At 43.2% G+C, this 19,294-nt stretch overlaps 1 protein-coding gene across 1 annotated transcript in view; it reads right to left on the bottom strand.

Annotated features, from left to right (window-relative positions):
• LOC107119841 (cytosolic phospholipase A2 epsilon-like) overlaps positions 1–5,274 on the bottom strand; it is a 65,810-nt gene extending 60,536 nt beyond the window's left edge. The window contains exons 1-2 of the mRNA XM_015422455.1: positions 5,203–5,274; positions 1,566–1,638 (exon numbers count right to left, since the gene is read on the bottom strand). Coding sequence (XP_015277941.1) covers positions 1,566–1,638; positions 5,203–5,274 — 145 coding nt within the window. The remainder of the gene's footprint in view (positions 1–1,565; positions 1,639–5,202) is intronic.
• Between the last annotated feature and the right edge of the window lie 14,020 nt (positions 5,275–19,294).

A 19,294-nucleotide genomic window follows, 5' to 3' on the forward strand; every position in this document is an offset into this window, starting at 1 on the left:
CCTGCAAACCAGAAGTATGTGGGGGTGTCTCCACAGCAGTAAATCAGCTTACAAGCAGTCACTAGAACAGCAGCCCCCCCTTGCTTCAGCCAAAGGGAACTGCTCTCCTCCCCCATTCTCCTCTTTCTCTAAGCCTCCATGTTTCAGAGCCTTATTTACTGGAGAAGGCTTCTTCCTTGCCAGCTTGGTGCGGCACACACACTTTACTTGCAAACAAGCTGCCAGCTAAGAGCTGAAAAGGGCACCTCACTCAACCCTCAATGGTTAGGCTTAAGGGGGAGAGACTGACTTTGCTCTCCTTACTGTTGCAGAATTGCAGGAGTGAGGAGGTGTCACAGAGGCTGCTGTAACTGGAAAAGCTGTTCCCCGTCATCCTGAAGCCCGTGTCCTTTCACCTTCCCAGGTTCTATTCCCCCACACACACTTTAGCCTGCCCACTTTCCCCACTTCTGCAGGCCAGGTTACAGCCCCAGGTGGGCCGGTTGTGGCCCACGGGTTGTATGTTTGACACCCCTGCTATAGAGCCCACTGAGAGGCCTATTGACTAGGGTGATGGCAGCAAAGAAATGTTACCTCTCTGCTACTATTGCATCAGATAGTTTATGATAATCCCAATTGTGCAAGGTAACTTGGCATCTGCTGACTCTGAGCCTTTATTGTCTCAGGAATGGACAATTAGCTCTGATACTTTGGAAAGGTTTTTGCTGATAAAATATTGAGAATTCCCTCTGATCTGGATGCCAGTTGTGACATAGGTCTGCCAGAAGAAACACCTAACACACAGGCTAATCTATTTATGGACCATTTTGACCCAGTTTCCATGACCGTTTGACAATATCCTGGGACCCTTGAAGGCTGCTACTTGTGCCCTGGATCCTTGCCCATCCTGGCCACTAAAATCATGTAAGGAAATCACCAAAAAGTCCGTAGTACTTATTATAAATCAGACACTAACTTAGAGCACTTTTGCTCTGCCACTCACAGAGCCAGTTATCTGTCCACAAAAATAATCCATCCGTATAGAAAAAAGATGTCGCCAACTATTGTGCAGGTAGAGGTGGAAATGAAATCAGAGGATGGTTTCTTTTTGAGTAAAATCCTTCCCCCTTTCATTTTTTTTTTTGTTTTTTCAAAGTTAAAAACTCATTGTCCATTAGGAAATTAAACAAATTCTTTTTGTCACCAAAGAAATATTGACAACACTCTTTATCAGATAACTTTGTCCTATCACCAATCCATCACTTCTACTCTAATATTAAACAGGCCACTCTGTGGATCAAAAAATCTGCAAAACTTGCAGACAAGGGAGGAATCTCTTCATCCCTGAGTATGCAAAAGACATGAGTTGCAAATTAGAAAAAAGGAAATTGCACTCAAAAACTAGCTTGATATGGACTAAATGAGACCTGGAAGGGACAGAATGCCGACAACAGCTTAATATCAGTTAAAGAGAAAAAAGGGGATATGGAGGGGAAATCAGTGTTCTAAAGCTGTGGAGGGGGAGTATCCCTTTACACTTCCTTGTCAGCTCCCAGATTGTCGGTGAGAACGGTAAAGATACTCACAAGTATCTGCCCGTCGGATATTCTTTGCTCTTATCACTCTTACTGTGAGCAAGTAACAAGGTGATGACTCTACCTGCAAAATAAAGACATGAAAAAAAATTAAAAATTGTAAGCTGTATGTATGTAGGAAAGGAAAATGGCAGGAAGAGAAAAGTAAACAGTATGGAAAGATCGTAACTAGTTCAAAAGGTGCCCAGGAGCTTTACCAGGGCTGTTTAATGAAAAATAGTGTCTCTTCCAGCACAGGGTAAGATAAGAAGTCTTAGGGTTCATTCAGACGGGGCATTTATGCTGGTATAGATGCCGGTTGGAATCAGTGTACTTATGGCGATCACACGGTGAACATCTGCCTTCCGTCCCTAACCATTGCAAACAGCCTTTAAACCATTGTATTCTGCTAGGTCCCCAAGTGGTCCCCAAGTGGTGGTCCCCAAGTGGTGGTATCCTGAGTGCACCGACAGATCTGTCCTCACAGAGGAGGGAGAGCTTGTACCTGAATAAAACTTGGACTTAAAGGTGCCACTGGACTGTTTTGGACCGGGGGGCCGGGGGGGCTCTGCAACTTACCTGGCTGCTTCTAGCTCTGACTGAGGGCTGCTGGGAGCAAGGGGTGGGGGCTTGTTGCATGTGCCTGCCCCCTGGGCTCTTTACTGCCGGAGCTCCGCTCCTGTGCGCTCCTGCAGGAAAGTACCCCTGGTGATCGCGTTTCTTCCAGATCAAACTGCTCCGGTTTCAACTGGAGCACTTTATGCCGGCTGAAACGGCATGTTTGAACACACCCTTACTGTCTTTCTCCCAGCCTTATGTGAGGAAGCACTGACCAACATGAGGCTGGGGGGGGGGTCCCCCGGGAAGGATCTTGTCTTCCACCTTTCTCCTCCTCCTCCTCCAGATGCTGCTTTGATTATTTGGCAGGAGTTAACCCCCAATCAGGGTGTTGTTATTTTTTAAAAAAAATTGTTTTAGATTTCAGATTTTTCTACAACCGTATTATTTCCAGTTTGTGGATAGAACTGTCTGTTCATATGCTCAGTCTCCAGATGCATATATTCACACATCTGGTTACATTGAGAATGAGATACATTGATGTGTTCCTAAAATGAACTGATTTTTTTCCTTTTGCCAGCCAAAAAAAGGGCTGGCATTACCTTCTGTTATTTAGGTTTTCCTCCCTAGGGCAAGCTAGATTTTTTTCTACCGCTTATGAAGGTTTCAAATGCTACTCTACTCTCTGAAGAAGTGAGGTGGTATCTGAAGAAGTCAGCAGTGACTCATGAAAGCTCTTACCCTGCCACAAATTGTGTTAGTCTTTAAGGTATTACTGGACTCTTGCTTTGTTTCTTCCCCCCCCCCCCTACTCTACTCTCAGGGCCAGATATCCTATCTCTTATGCCACCTGTGAAGAAATTTATTTATTTTTTCCTTTGGAGGTTTGAAATGAGCAAAACCTTCACTCTGAGTTTTAAAAGTTTTTTTTCTTCTCTGGGCAGAGAACAGACAGGAAAGGAGAAATCAGTTCAATTGCTTTCCAGACATACCTCAGCCCACCTTCATACAAATGCTAATAGGTCTACAGTAATACAATCAATAAACATAAAAACACCAATGAATCAATAACGGGGCCATTAACAAAGCCAGGAGTTCCTGGCTTTCTCCAGTGTCTGGAGTCTAAACAGGGTTGCCAACTCTGAGTTCGAAAATTTCTGGGGAGGGCGGGGGGAGTCTGGCAAAGGCAGAGTTTGGGGAGGAGGCAGCTCAGCCGAGTCCAATGCATGCCTTTCCTCAAGGGGACGTGATCTCTGTAATGCCGGGGTGTGTGTCTCCAGGTCCCACCTGCAGGCTGGCAACCATAAGCCCTCCATTCTGGAAAGCTGCTCCTTGGCCGCAGGGAGCCGCCAGGACCTGTTGTATGTGACCAACCCAGCCTTCACCACCTCCGTCCCATGTTCTGGCTCCGGCAGGTGGAAGGAGGCAGCGCAGGTAGAGCCTGGGGCGGTGGGCAGAGTTCAGCCACCCAGGGTCCCACTGGCCAGCGGAAGAAGGCAGCGGGGTGGTGAAGGCAGGCGTGCCAGGAGTCCTTCCCCCTGCCGGCTAGCCGGAGGTGCAGGGGGGAGAGGGCAGCCTGCGATTGCGAAGCTAAGTGCCCCCGCTGGTGGCCACAGGCAGGGCCGGATCCAGGCTGCTCCCCACGGTGCCTTCAGCTCCCCTTGAGCAAGTGGGTCGCCCTCTTGAAAGGTGGGCGGTGGCCCGCGATTTACTACCCTGTTTAGGCAAGGGAGGAGCGGCAGGCCAGGGGACACCTCCTCTTAAGGGGCCACTCTAGTCCGCTGCCTAAAAAATTGTCTATGACGGGCCAGCCCTGCCTGGAAGCAAGGAGGAAGGCTAAGTCCATCAGAGCAAGGCCGGAGCAGGACTGTTCCACCACACCACCTAAGACTCCTCTCTATAGTAAGAATGAACATGGCCATACCATTCTTTCTTTTCCTCTTAGAAATCAATTATTTATTTTTAGAAGTCCAGTCATTTTAACATTTAAATGTGTTCAGTATTCCTTGTGTGAATTTTATTCCTTGAGCAAGCTAGAAAGGCCTGATTAAGTTTTTAAGCACACAGAATTTAAAGGATTGATTCTTCCTGGTTCTCAGACAGGAAATGGCTGAAAGGTATAAATGAGGGTCTTTCTTTGAAGGAGCAGTTCATATTTCAGCTCTAAAATGGCTACTGATCATTCTTCCACTTCACATTTTTCCACCTGAAGCATTCTGCTATTTGGCTGGAGTTGCTAAGAAATCTATCAGTGAATAAATGTGTCTTATCAGTTTCTCCACCCAGGAAAACCCCTCACATGGCTTCTTTTTGAAAGTCTCTTTCATAGTTCCTTATTGACATCATTCTCTGATATGACACACTGCTGATTCATCCTCTTAGACCTCTCTTTCCCAGTTAATTTGCATCACCACTTTTGGAGTGCAACAAGGAGAGGATGTCTGAAAGAACATTGGCAGGGTGGCAGCAAGATTACAACTGTTTGTTCAGGCATTTTTCCTTCAGTCAGGTATTTCAGGTAAGATCATTTTTCAGAAAAGTTTAAGAAGCTTTGTTTCCCAGGAGGCTTACATACAGCGCTGTTGTCCTGTTAGTGGCTCTACTATTTCAGGTTTCTTGAGCAATACAAAAATCAACCAAACCAGGTCAGGGCATCTGCAGCCATTACCACTCTGGAAAGCAGAACAGGCAGGAAGAATCTCCTCTCCCCTTGCTCAATGCTCCCAAGGTTCATTCAGCAATATAGCACATTCTAAGGTGAGTCCCCTGGTGGTACATGTAACTGCAACTTGCATCACACAACTTGCGTAGACATGCTGTATACTATACATCTATATATTATTAGTGACATGTAGCCCCCATCTGCAGATAGCTAAATTTGCGGACCAGGGCAACACAGATGTTAAACAGATTTTGCAGCAAACTTGGGGGACACCACAGGTTTGCAGAAAGAGCTGAAATGTTTAAATATCTTCCCGAATTTCCCCAAAATGTTTTTTTAATTAAAAACATGTGCAGACAATGCACTTAATTTGCTTCTGCAGTGATGATAGCCAGCTGTGGCAGATGCCGGGAGATGCTCCAGGCCAACCTGCAACAAGCAGTGCATGTCAGGAGCCACTCGAGGCTTGGTCACAATGGTGAATGCTGTAGGGTTGACCATGGTGGCAGCACCTGTCTGGAGAGACTCAGGCCCTGGCAGCAGTGTCACAGGATGCCAAGAGCCTCTCAAGGCCTGTCTGTGTCATTGGTGCAGGTCAGGAGCCACTTGGGGCCCAGCTGCTTTGTCAGTGCAGGTCAGGAGCCATTCAGGGCCCAGTCACAATGGTGGTGAACATTAGGAGCTGCTCTGGGCTTGAAGTGGTTCCCAGACACTGAGGCAGCAGCAGCTGGGGTCCAAGATGAGAAGTTGGGCCTGGATGTGCCAGTTCACCAATGGGGGGGGGGAGAGATGGGATTTCCCTCATGAGTTTCATGACCCTTCTCATAATTTTATAAATCTCTACCTTGCCACCTATGGTCTTTGCAATGTTACCTTTAAGCTGTGGAGTGTTGTGAGCAAAAATTCTACTTCATGAACCAAAACAGCTACTAGCATTAAAGTTGTGAGCAAACCTACATTTGACTATCACATACATTAGTTTTTTAGAAGGTTATTACCATAACCTTGCCATAAATCAGCTATGACGTGACATACTTTCCACCACCACAGCTGTAGAGGGGAACCTCAAAAGGGAAATGGGGCAGGGAGAGAAGGCACTGAGAGTTTGGGGAAAGCAAGAGTGATTTTAAGATTTCCAGAAGCACTTTCTCATCCATTTTTCTGGGGAAACAAACTGTTTTTGTTTTGTTTTTTTTAATCTAGAAGGCAAAACCTAATCAGCTTTTTGGTTATCCTGTTGCAAAGTGAAGTCTCCTCCCTCACCCAGGATGCTTTGTAGCCCCCAGATAAATTGTTCAGGGTCTCTGCCTTTCTAGCCCATTTATTTTGAATTACATATATGATACAATACTCTAGCTTCCCTATTTCTCCCTTCTCAAGTAAGTACTCTTCTTCTCCTTACTGTCTCCATCACCGAAGAATTGGCCCTGTCTTTAAGTGTATGACTTTGTAGTGCAACTTCTATTTGGAGGCACAATAGTTACCATACAGGAAACAACAAGCTGGTGTAATTTCTCCTGCCTGTTTTCTCCATCCTGTCCCCCCCCCTTCATTTCCAATGCCTTTTCTGGTCAGGTCAAACCAACCCCTCCCCCATGCTGTTCTGGTTCTGAGGTGCACAAAGCCAGGCTACAGAATGATCACAACAGCACTTCACACTTGAACAAGGGGGAGCAGCCAGCTAAAAACCTGTAGAGAGCCCTGCGCAGCTTTGATACCCTTTGCTTGGTGCAAAGTTGTCCTTGGCAAAACACACCACCTCTGGAGCTAATCCTCAGGACCTCAATGAGGCTTACTTGCAAGCAGATGCACCAAGGATTGGGCTACACATGCTTGCTCTCTCCCCCTTCTTTCTCTCTTCCCTACCCCTGAGGTCCATGTGGGCTCATCCTCTCCACACAAGGAGAGATAGGGTGGTCACCTTGCCTTTGTACCTCCTCCCCATGGCCGTGTTACCTTCTTCAGGGAAACCTGGCACCAATGCCTCCTGCCCCAGGGCTCCAAGAAGGATGCCAACCAGAATGCACCACCGTGTGAGTTTCCTCCGCCTTCATCACTGGGGGGGGGGAGAGAAGGCAACCATTATAGGTGGCCAAAGGAATCATTGCTAGCCATTGGCTATGAGAGCTCAAAGTGGCTGATGTCGAGCTGCTGCCTCCTCCCCTCCATTGCACTGGTGAGGAAGGAAGGGAAAGGGCTTTAAAGTGCATGTGGAAGTCCTATCTAGGAGGGCACTGGTGTGTTCCAGATGACAGCTTTGACTTCCTTCTTGAATTTTGTCACCCTGCACTGAACCAAAAATCTGTGCGGTGAGGGCTAAAAATGTGTGCACCAGCACACTCTAGTGCAGTTTAGTGGGAACACTGTGGGTGATTCTGCACAACTGCTTGCCCCAGTGTCAGCCCCCACAGAAAATTGGAGCTGCTGCTTGATTCCCCACCTGAAAATCTGGGGTGGACATTTAACCCGCAATTTATCTGCTTTCCCACGGATTTTCCAGCTACTGGATTTTCACGGATCTTTTTCTTTGTTCGGCTCTCAGGTCGGGGTTTTAAGGTGCGGAATCAATGGATTCACAGCAAAACATCCCTCCCAATTCCTGCCCTCTTGAGTTTTGCATTCCAATGTATATATCCATCACCCCCTCCTCCCCTAGACCCCCGCCCACCCCATTCCCCGTGCCTGTTGGTTGCATTGTGATGCCACCAGGCATGCACTTAAAAAAGGGAGAAAAAGTAGGGAGGGGACAGAGGGGAGGGGCAATGCAGTTAAGGGAAGGAGGGAGGACAAATGCTCTTAATTAAACTCATTTAGCAAAATGAAAGAGAATGGGGGGAGTCTCTCTTTGAAGTCCCCATCCACCTTGCTAGTTTCCTGGGGGCAGATGGCTAAAACTGAAGCATGGCTGCTGACTGCTCAGGCTTAATTCAGAGGCGCTTACTTCCAAGGAAACCTGCTAAGAGGCTTGGACTCTGAAGCAGGAGACTAATGCAGAAACCGGTTATCAGACCGGGCACAATTCAACCCGCGGAGAACCAGAGGCAGGCTCTTTGAGTTTTCCTCATATAAAAGGTACTCCAATGCCTTGATAATTTTGATTTCCCTTTTCTGCACCTTTACCATGCAACATTATTCTTTTTGAGATATGGTAATCTGAACTCTGCACAGTATTTCCAATGCATTTGCCCTGTAGATTAGTACAAGGACATTACAGTATTAGCTATTTTATTCTCAATCCCTTCCCCAGTAATCCTTAGCATGACATTTTCTTTTTTCACTGTTGCCACACAGAGTGAACAGAACAAAAAAGAAAAAATGCCAAGTGATAAATGACTGATTTATTATACAACACATTTTGCCATGCAGGCTTCATCTGGAGGAATCTATAAAAACATATTTTTATATTTAATACAGATAATAGAAGGACCTTTTAATAAAAGTTATTACAAAGTTATTAAAATAGTATTAAAAAGACAATAAAAATCATTTCAAAAATAGATACATATTGGTCAATATACAATATAAGGTAAATGAACTATACATTGGACATGAAACAAAACAATGAAAATATTTAATATATGAAGTAAATACTGACCAGAACATTCACCTAATGCTGGAACTATTTACAGTAATTAATTCTTTTACAGTGGAGAATGACACACATTTTTTAAAAAGTGCATACAGCGATTACTTGAGAAAGGTCAGGAGTCCCAGATCAGAGTTTAAGCCATGAGGGGCCAAAGTCTGCAACCTTAAAATCCACTCCAGATCCTTTTTTAACAGGACTTTTTCAGTATGATGGTAAGATTTATATAAACTCCCAAAGTGAGTTTTTTTATTTACTAGGAATAAGGCTCGTTGTGGAAATAAATACAACGAGCTCTAGAAAGAGGCTCTGGGAGAGTGCCAAGGCCTTGGGCACTCAGTGTCAATGTGCTGGGGCAACCTCAGCAGGGTATAATGACACAGAGTCCATCATTTTTTCCAGAGGAACTGATCTCTGCTACCTGAAGAGCAGTTGCAATTTTCAGTGATCTCCAGATCTCACCTGGAGATTGGCAACAATTGTTACCCAGGAGAGAATGGCTGGTTTGGAGGGTGGAATCTATGGCATCGTACCTGTCTGAGGTCCCACCCCTCCTCAACCCTCACCTTCTCCAGGATCCACCCCTCAAATCTACATGAATTTCCCAACCTGGAGTTGGCAACCCTATCTCCTTCCCAGCCAAGCATCAACCTGCCATTATCTGCCCCTATGATGGGTACACGTTTACTATTTTTCATATTATACACATACATACATACAACATATAAAAACCACCACTTACATACATAAGACATACAAAACCTGTGGAACTGTACCAAGTCCTGCAGGGTCCAAGTCTCCTTTGGAAGCACATTCCACCAAGCTGAAGACACAGTTGAAAAGGCTCTGGCTCTATTTGAAGCCAGGTAAATACTCCTTCTCCTGCCAACCTAGCAGTTCAAAAGCAAGAAATTGCAAGTAGATAAATAAGTACCACTTCAGTGGGAAGGTAACAGCGTTCCATGCACCTTGGTGTTTATCATGCCGGCCATGCTTTGAACAGCACTGGCTCTTTGGCTTTGAAACGGAGATGAGCACCGCAAACCTAGAGTTGGATTCAACTGGTTTTCAAGCAAGGGAACCTTTACCTTTAAATACTTCTTGGTCCTGGGATTGTCAGTATGTTGTTATTTGAAGAGCATAATGCTCTTTGAGGGGTATGCCAGGAGAGGCAGTCCCAAAGGTATGTTGGTCCCAGACCGTGAAGGGCTTTAAAAACCAACACCTTGAACTTGATCTGGTATTCAATCTGGAGCCAGTGCAGCTGGCAGAACACTGGTTAGATATGGGGTCTAATAGGAATTCCTGTAAGGACCCACACTGCCGTGTTCTGGACCAGCTGAAGTTTCCAGGTCAGTCTCAAGGATAGCCCTATGTAGAGCAAGTTACAGTAATATAATCTGGAGGTGACCATTGCATGGATCACTGTGATAAGATCTGGGCAAGATAGGAATGGTGCCAGTTGCCAGATTTGGCATAGATAGAAAAATGCCCACCTGGCAATATTTGTGATCTGTGCCTCCATTGAAAGGGAGGCATCCAGAATCAACTTCAGTGTTGGTAGTAGTGTTAAAGGAGCATTGTCCAAAGTCAGAAGTTGGATAACTGATCCCAAGACTTCCCTCCCCAGCCAAAGGACTTCCATCTTTGGTGGATTTAATTTCAGTGGGTCCATGTTCTTTTTCCATAAAATGCTGTACCAAAGTTGCACCAACTATTCTGCAAAGTATGTTGCTCCTGTGTTCTGCTATAGGAGTCTTTAATTTTCTAAAGGTCTTCCCTACATATATCTTATTGCAAGAACATCTGATAGCATATACAACCATATCTGAATTGCATGTTGTGAAGTTATTTAGAACATATTCTTTTTTGGCAAAGGGACTGATAAAACCTTTCATATTTTGAGTTGTGGAGGTTACAACACTTGCAGCGTCCACATCTAAAATGCCCTTTGAGCAAACCTGTTCCTGGAATGGTTTGTAGGATCATGGGAACAAAGGTGTTGTTGTGAACCAGTTTGTCTTTTAAATTGGATGTTCTTTTGAAAGAGATACTCAGGGTTGTTGTTTTTTTATCACAAAGTGGAACATCATATAGCATATTCCAGTTTTTATATATGCTCTTTTAAAATTGTGCATTGGTGTGGTTATAAATCAAACTGACCATTCTATTCTCTACTTCTCTCATTCTGATGAAGTCTGCATGTCGAAATATTGATCATCTATCACCTGGCATTTTTCCTTTCTGTTCTGTTGGCACATTGCTGGGTGCAGCCCAGTTTTTCTTCATCCTTGGATATGCCACACAGGGTCAACAATTTCATCAAGCTATCCATGGTGACTCCTCTTTTCTGATGATTCTTGCTCATTAAGGACAGGTTTGCAAGACCTACTAACAGTTTCTACCAATTTGTCTACAATAGAAGAAGAAGATATTGGATTTATACCCCGCCCTTCACTTGGAGTCTCAGAGCGGCTTACAAACTCCTTTCCCTTCCCCTCCCCACAACAGACACCCTGTGAGGTGGGTGGGGCTGAGAGAACTCTGACACAAACTGCTTTTTCAGGAACAGCTGTACCAGAGCTTGTGACTGACCCAAGGTCATATCAGCAGGTGCAAGTGGAGAAGTGGGGAATCAAACCCGGTTCTCCCAGATTAGAGTCTGCACACTTAACCACAACACCAAACTGGCTCTCTCAATACAGGGCATGAACCAGCTGACAAACTAAAGGTTGTCATGAATTTTGGCTGGTTCATGACTTGCGAAGTGATGTTCATAGAAGAGTGCCCAGCAAGAACATTTTATGAACTTTGGTGCTGTTCGTGGCAGTTCATGAATGGGTACATTTTCCAGACAGACTGTCTCCGCTCAAAATGTTACAAAACTGCAAGGCTACAGGGAGGGGTGAAATTCTCTAGCCTTGGAAACACCAATAGGAGCCCTCCAAAGCATAACAGGCACTTCTGGCTACCAATAACACAGTTCCCATTCTGCTTTATGGGGTCAGAATGCTATATCTACTCTCAGCTCAGCTCTGCAGCCGCTTTTCTCTTGGTTGTTTGCAGTTACAGAGAGAAACAGGGAACTTCTTAAAAGCGAATTAGAAAAGCACACTCCCTCAAGATTGGGAACTCCTCTTTTGGTGTAAGGTGAACTCACGGCTCTGAGCCACCCTGTCTTTCTGCTCATGCTGAGCAAAGGGGTTAGCTAGTGGGTTCCTTGGCTGAGGGGACTCGCATTTTGGTTGTGATTCCTCTCCCCTGCTGGGGTTTGGGGGTCTTAGGCTCAGAGCTCTGAGCCACTTGTCTTTCTGCTCACACCAAGCAGAGGGGTTTAGCTAATGGGTTCCTTGGCTGATGACCCACATTTTGATTGTGATTCCTATTTAATTTCTTTGTATATTTCTTTATATTTTTATTGGCTAGTTTAGTTGTCTGGGTTTTGCTCTTGGTTTTATAGAATAGTTTGTGTTATATTTGCACATTATATGGTTTTTGCTTGCAATTGACATAGTAGTGATATGTATTATGCTGTTTATGTATGCATAGTATGCATATCTATAACACATACACGCAAAAACATCATTTACCGATGGACAAATAATATTGCAAATGTGCACACTATGTGGAAAAGCAGGAAATGGGATAAAAATGAAGACTCATCAGTATGATTTGCATAATGGAGAAGGAAAATCAGAATGGAGATTTGGGGGCAGAAAAAGCAGGGATGCGAAATGCAAAACATCCCTGCCTATAGTTCTTTACATTAGCACAAAGTGCCCCATACAGCTATGGATAATGTAGCAATAATTTTCCTCCCCCAAACTGCAACAGTGGGAAAATCTGTACAATCTTTGAACAGTGCCAAACTATTTATTTTTAACCACTAAAACAATAAAACAAAACTATTAGAGCACAGCCATTAGAAACCAAATGGGTCATGTAAAAAACAAAGGCCACTAGAAACAAGCCAGGGTATAAAACTATGTAAAACCAACACTGAGCAGCCTAAAATGATATTGATATAACAGTTCTTAGGCCACAAGTAGACCATAAAACCCCCTTAAAGAGATAGAACCCTTTAGTTGAAAGCCTGCATAGAAAGAAATGTTTTGTTCTGGTGCCTAAAAGGTATCAGGTTACCCTCAATGGGGGTGGGATTCTAAAAATGAGGTGCCGCCGTGGAAAAAGCCCTGTCTCCAGTCACCACCACCCTCACCTCTGTGGGTGGGGGCACAAAGAGTAAGGCTTAGGAAGAGGATCTTAACTGGCGGGCAGGATTGTGCAAGAGGAGGTGATCCTTTAAGTACCTGGACCCTACACTGTTTATGATCTTGAAGGTAAGAACCAGCACTTTGAATTGTGCCCAGAAACAGATGAGCAGCCAGTGCAGTCTGCCACATAAGAGTAAGACAAAGAAAGCATGGTGCCCCCACTCTCAATCCAGTCAGCCTTTCCACAAGGATACCATGACTGATAATATCAAAAGTCCAGGAGAATCAACAGGGATGCATTCTTTCATCACTCTCTCAGCAAAGCTCATTAGTGAGGGTGATTAAGGTCATTTTCATCCCAAACCCAGATCTGAATTCCAGATGACAAACTGTCCAGATAATCTGCCTACTCCAAACTATTCAGGATATTCTGTTCAAAATCTATTTTGTCACAATATTTATTGTTGCTGAAAAAGAGGATAAATGACCCACAGCTAAATGCCATATTCAGTTATGCATGATTGCAAACAGTATTTTGTTTTCTTATCGTCATCTTGTAGTAAGGAGTGCCAAAGCAATAAATAGTATTTTCTTTTATGAAGAGTGTGACTATGCTCAAAAGACTAGCAGTAACCTGCTTACTAAACTCAATCAAATTAGCATTTAGCAATATTTTATGCAAGAAGAGTGTTAAGTATGCAAAATAGTTAACCGTTGCAGTACATTTTAGAATTATTGTTGGTGCTATTTTAAAATTGTTTTTGTTGGTGTTTTGACTGATATACTCAATACAAAAATCAAAAGTGGAAAACTCTTACAACATTAATCAGAAAGCTAGTCCTCATGCTCTGTTTTATGTTTTCAGGTCTCCATTTTAATTCTATTCAGTTGACCATATTAGACTCTATTAGAAAGGATTTCAACATGGAAGGTACTAGTCCCAAAAAGTCAGTATTCAGTTGTCTGCTGTCTTGCCTACATCTTTGATAGAAGCCAAAGTCGAGTAACTTTGGAAGATCTCAAAGCTTATGGGAAAAGGTTCAACTGAAAACCAGTGTTTGCAATTGGTCTTGGTAACTAAATGGTAGCCAGTATACACTGGCTGATATTGAGATTTTCTTTCCATCCACATTGTCATGAGACATCTTTAGTTTTCAATGTGAGTATCTCAGGATTGAATATACATATACCATATATATTTCAACTGGTTTTACAAGCATATCCCTGTCACCCCCAACATTTGGGGATCTGTAGTCTTGGGAATAGGGAAGGAATCTCCAATAAAATTCTGAGCCTTCTTGCCAAACTCCAGTTTCCAGAATTCTTTGAAGGAAGTCATAACAGTTAAGCTACATTAAAACCACTAACTTTGCAGTATACTTGTCCCTGCCACTTTTTTGAAAAGAATGACAAACAGCAACACATATAATAAAGTTATAAATATATTTTAAAAAGGCACACTAGATCAGCTTTATGTTTGATTTAGTTGCCTAAGAATATACATGACTGCTTACCAGATGTGATAAATTTGCCAGATGTGATGAACTTCCACACGCATCCATTGTGTTTTCTGTGTAAGAATGTGCTGACATTCCTGATGGCAGCCAAGGACAAAAATCCAGGTCTGCTGGTGGCTCTTTAAATATATTGAAACACATTTATTGCCTAACCCAGCAGAGGTGGATGCACAGCTGTTTCCAAAGTGACTCAGAGCCACACCTCCTTTCATTTTGGAAACAAAAAAAATATTCCTCCCACTTCTTTACGTTGTTATTTGGAGCCTGTGAGAGAGTAGAGAAAAATCTTTGAAGGTTCCAGTCCTGACAGAATGCACCTTTTCCTTCCAAATGATGGCATTACATATTCACTCCAGTGTTCTGGAACTGATTGTCCTGGTTAGCTTGCGAACTGCTATATTTCGGTCAGGACTGAGATTTCCCTCTTCCAGATTAAATTGACTACATTTATGTTCAGGAGGCATCCTTCTGAAGTGACATATCAAGACACATTGGCTGGGCCTGAGTGAGTGTTGTAATGTTGATATCAGTGCACCCAAATGTACATTCAGTGCACATTCATTTTCTATGCGGATTTTCTATGCTGGATTAGTCAAAGTACTAATTTGTGTGGGGGCAGAATCTTAAATACATTTCCAAATTTTGTTCCTCTTCTATTTTTATTTGATGTTTACGTCATATGTATATATGATGGACTACATTTAAAATGCTGTTTTCCTAATGCAGCAAAATCAGAGAAGGGAGGTGAATAGTTAACTCTGCTCTAGAATATTGAGCTTGAGTGACAGGCTGCTCCTTTCCTCTGACTGGCCAGCACCAGCTCGGGGAAATATAAAATCAGCTGTGTGCTGAGGGGAGAAGGAGTTCATTTTCAGTTCAGCGGTAGTTACTGTTCAGTAAAGTATAAGTTCAGCTAAAGCAGTGGATGTCTGAAGGGTCTGACTAAAAGTCTGTCAGATAGGTTCACCTTTTGAATAAAGGGAGAGACTCGTGGTCTTAACTGTGTTCAACATATCCTGAGAAACCATTCCATCAAAGAATTCAGAGTCTAGTGTCAGCTAAAGCTGACGTACATCTTCACACAGACACCAAGAACTGGGGTTTGAGATTTTGGAAAGGAGTGACTGAGTAGCAGGCTGAAGCTCCCATTCAGGCCAGAAGGAAAAGGATTATATTTTCAAGGAAGAAATATTAGTCCTGTCCAAGCATACACGGAATTGACCTGAGGCTGTCCCTGATCTGTTGTGAAAGGAAATGGTTATGGACTACTCAGGGGAAAGAAGACACATTGTGATTTTAGAAAAGGTGAAAGAATTTGATACACTGAGGCTGCAATCACACACACACAAATCCACTTTCAATCCACTTTCCAACTGGATTTTACTGTGTGAACTGTCAAAATCCAATTTGAAAGTGCATTGAGAATGGATTATTTTGTGTGTGATCGCAGCCTGAAAGAGTGACCTTTCCCAAAAACCTGAACAGTTATTAAGAAACTATATGCAGAAAATTGTAACTGAAACCAAAGGACTTAGTCAACCGTCTCTCACTGATAACAACCAAGAATTTGTAAACATAAGATGCTATGCCACCATCTTCTCTGTCAACTGTCATATATACTGTTTTACCAACAATGTTTACCTCAACCTTTCCAATTCCTGATTACCCCATACCATCCCTGCCTATTAAATAAAATATTATTGTTCACAATTGCAATGTTTCCTGTGCTATTTCAAGGGGTCTAAAACGAGGACTCCTGTTTTCTCCTGACAAGTTTCTGGGGTGGGCAAAAGCCAGATTAGATTCTGTCTAAGGGTGGAACATTCAGATTTATTAAGCCTCAAATATTATCATGCTATTGAGGGCCAGCTCAGTACCTGAAGGGAACTAATTTTGATTGGAAAAATCTGCCTCAGAGTGGGAAGAGTAACAGGGGGTCTGTCATCATATACTGTCAGAATAATCTATGGGTTTTTAAAAAAGGATAATAAGTATAGTTTATTAAAGTATACCAATCTTGAAAACATACCAGTTAACTTCTGAAGATAGGTCATAACCAAGAAACATACTTTAGAGCACTGGGTCATTACCAACTTTCCCCCGAATCTGTAGCAGTAGAACTGGACTTTTTTCTTGCATTCAGTGCTACATGACAAGTCCCAGGAGCTGAGTTTGTGAGCAATGGCCAGATACAAGTTTGACCAGCAGTCTCTTTTTATTTAATTACCTGTTAAATCAAAATTGTAGGTGTAATTTAATCAGGAACCATCTGACTGATACCTGTATTACAAGTTTTTGGAACCTCAAAGCTTGCTTTTCAACCACAAATCTTGGTATCTATATATGTATACTATAATTGGTATCACATAGAAGAAGAAGAAGAGAAGAAGAAATTGGATTTATACCCCGCCCTTCACTTGGAGTCTCAGAGCGGCTTACAAACTCCTTTCCCTTCCCCTCCCCTCAACAGACACCCTGTGAGGTGGGTGGGGCTGAGAGAACTCTGAAACAAACTGCTCTTTTTCAAGGACAGCTGTACCAGAGCTTGTGACTGACCCAAGGTTACATCAGCAGGTGCAAGTGGAGGAGTGGGGAATCAAACCCGGTTCTCCCAGATTAGAGTCCGCACACTTAACTGGCTCTCAGATGCACTGCTATACAAAGAGTATGACTATGCATTCTGATATGCAAGGACTTGTAATTAAAGTTTGAGTTTAAAAGCTAATTTACAGAGATTGACTCTAGCCAGGGTTGTTTGGAATACAAGAACTGGTGCAATGAGTTTGGTGTGAAGGAATGTACTGCTCCAGCTAGTACATGTACAATAAGGCTGTCCTCTGAAAAGAGTTGTCTCCAGTTATTTCTGGATGGACAAGTTGCAGTCCAAAGGATTGCTTTGAGATTTTAGTGATGCATTTGGCCCTTTGAATTTACCTCACAATTGCTGTTTTAAATAAATAGTTTTTCCTTTAATTCCTTTTGCTATTTTGCCCCGATTTTGTCAGACTTTGGAAACAATGCTCACTCTAAGCTGTGGAGTCTCATGAGCAAAAATTCTGCTCTGTGAGCTACTGGCATGAAAGTTGTGAGCGAGTGATTTGGCTACTGCATAAATTAGTTTGCTCTGGAGCCATCCTTCCTGAGCTAAGACAAAAATGTGTGAGCCGGAGGCTAAAAAACTGTGAGCTAGCTCACACTAATTCAGTTTAGAGGGAACATTGCTTGGAAGCTAAGCAGGGTCAACCCTGTTTAGTATTTGGATGGGAGACCACCAAGGAATATCAGAGTCATTACACAGAGGCAGGCAATGGCAAATCTTGCCACATCTCTTATCTTGAAAACCTTACGGGGTCACCATAACTCGGCTGTGACTTTATTTCTAAACAGTGGGCACAGATAATTAAGTAAGTCCTAATGACAAGTAAGACTTTAATGGGGTAAATGGAATCTAATATTAACATGGGAACAGGTTATATACATACACACACACACAAACACACACACACACATCTCCTAGGATGAACACACACATGAAACTGCCTTATACTGAGTCAGATCCTTGGTCTATCAAAGTCAGTATTGTCTACTCAGACTGACAGTGCATCTCCAGGATCTCAGGCTGAGGTCTTTCATACCACTTCCTGCCTTGTCCTTTTAACTGGAGAAGTTGGGGCTTGAACCTGGGCCCTTCTGCATGCACAGCAGATGCTCTACCACTGAGCCATGGCCATCAAATTCCAATAAAGTAAAAACACACAAATAACTTAAATAACGTAGTCTGCAAAATGAAGTATAAAACAGAACCAAAGCGAAGATCTAAATTGGATTCAAATTGTCCCTATGCTCATAAACCACATAACAGATATCTGCCCTATTTCGGAAGCCTTCATAGCAGGCTGACTTCTTTCAGAGTTTCCTTATCATGCACCATCTTTGAGTCCATTGTTGATAACATTGCTTTGGAACCAGAATGTCAGTTGCATGCCAACTTGTTTTCTGAACTTCCAACCACTCCAGGAAACCATCTGTTTTGCAGGAACCTTGAATGTTCTACCCACATGGAAGCAGCTCAGACTAATTCCAGGGTGATGTGTCTCTTGTAATAAGGGTAAGAAAAAAAATTACATCATTCAGTATTTCATGTGCAGAAGTCTGAGCTCCAGAATTATTACTCACACTGAGTCTAGTCTGGTTAGGCAGCCTTTACTGAAACTGTACGTTCCCGCATTGCATTGAGAGAAAGATTGATATTTTGCTGTTTATGGAATTATGAAATATGCTAACACACTATATGATTTGTGCACACACATTTGCCCATAGGCTCCAAGGTAAAGCTGCGTGAAATCACCTGTTGTGAGACATCTCACATAGACGGTATTGAAACAGCATCTCATGCAAATGAAGGTAGCAGACACACACACACACAGCCACTGAGCATTATGGGAAAGAGAAGCACATGTTGCCATTGTTAGCAGGAAACACAGCCTAAAACAACAAGCATTCCCCCATTGCTGAGAGACTGGATGTCATGTTCTACATGGACTGGATCTGCATATGAATTGCCATTTACTGGTAGAGGTGCCTGGAGTACTGGAGGAACCGGTATCGATCTGCATAATAAAGAGATGTCTTGACGCCTACAGGTCACACCTGACCAGATGTGCTTTTTCCTGAGATAGTTTTAGTGTTTGAATATTGGCCCAGCCCTGAAGGTGTTGCCCCTTTCTACCCGCATGAGGTAAAAAGATAATTTTTTTTGGAAACAACCAGTCTCACCTCTCTCACTGGAACTCTGAGTGTAGACACGACCTCCGTAAACGTTGGCCAGAACTCACGTTAAATTTAGTTAGCCATCTGCTGTAAATAAAGCAGTTGATGTAACAATTGCTTGTGAGGGCCTCAGGCAATATAGCAAATAGAGTGCACGTGACATCTATATATATAAAAGAAATTCCCCTCACCATAAAATCAACGCGCAGGCCAAACCGCTGGACCTAGGAACACGAAATTTGAGGAGAGCGCTCCTATTGTGACGTAGATGCTCACTAAGAAGGGATTTTTTAGCAATTTGTCCCCTAAGTGGGTCAAAAGGGGTAAAATGTGCTCCCCCATTGATTCCTATGAAGCTGCCAGACTGCTGCCTCCTTGCACCCCCCACTCTCTGATTGGTCAGCTGCAGAGCTCAGTGTTCTGAGGTAAAAAAA

The sequence above is a fragment of the Gekko japonicus genome, unplaced genomic scaffold, assembly GCF_001447785.1.
Source record: "Gekko japonicus isolate JY-2015 unplaced genomic scaffold, Gekko_japonicus_V1.1 scaffold1214, whole genome shotgun sequence".
Taxonomy (NCBI): Eukaryota; Metazoa; Chordata; class Lepidosauria; order Squamata; family Gekkonidae; genus Gekko; species Gekko japonicus.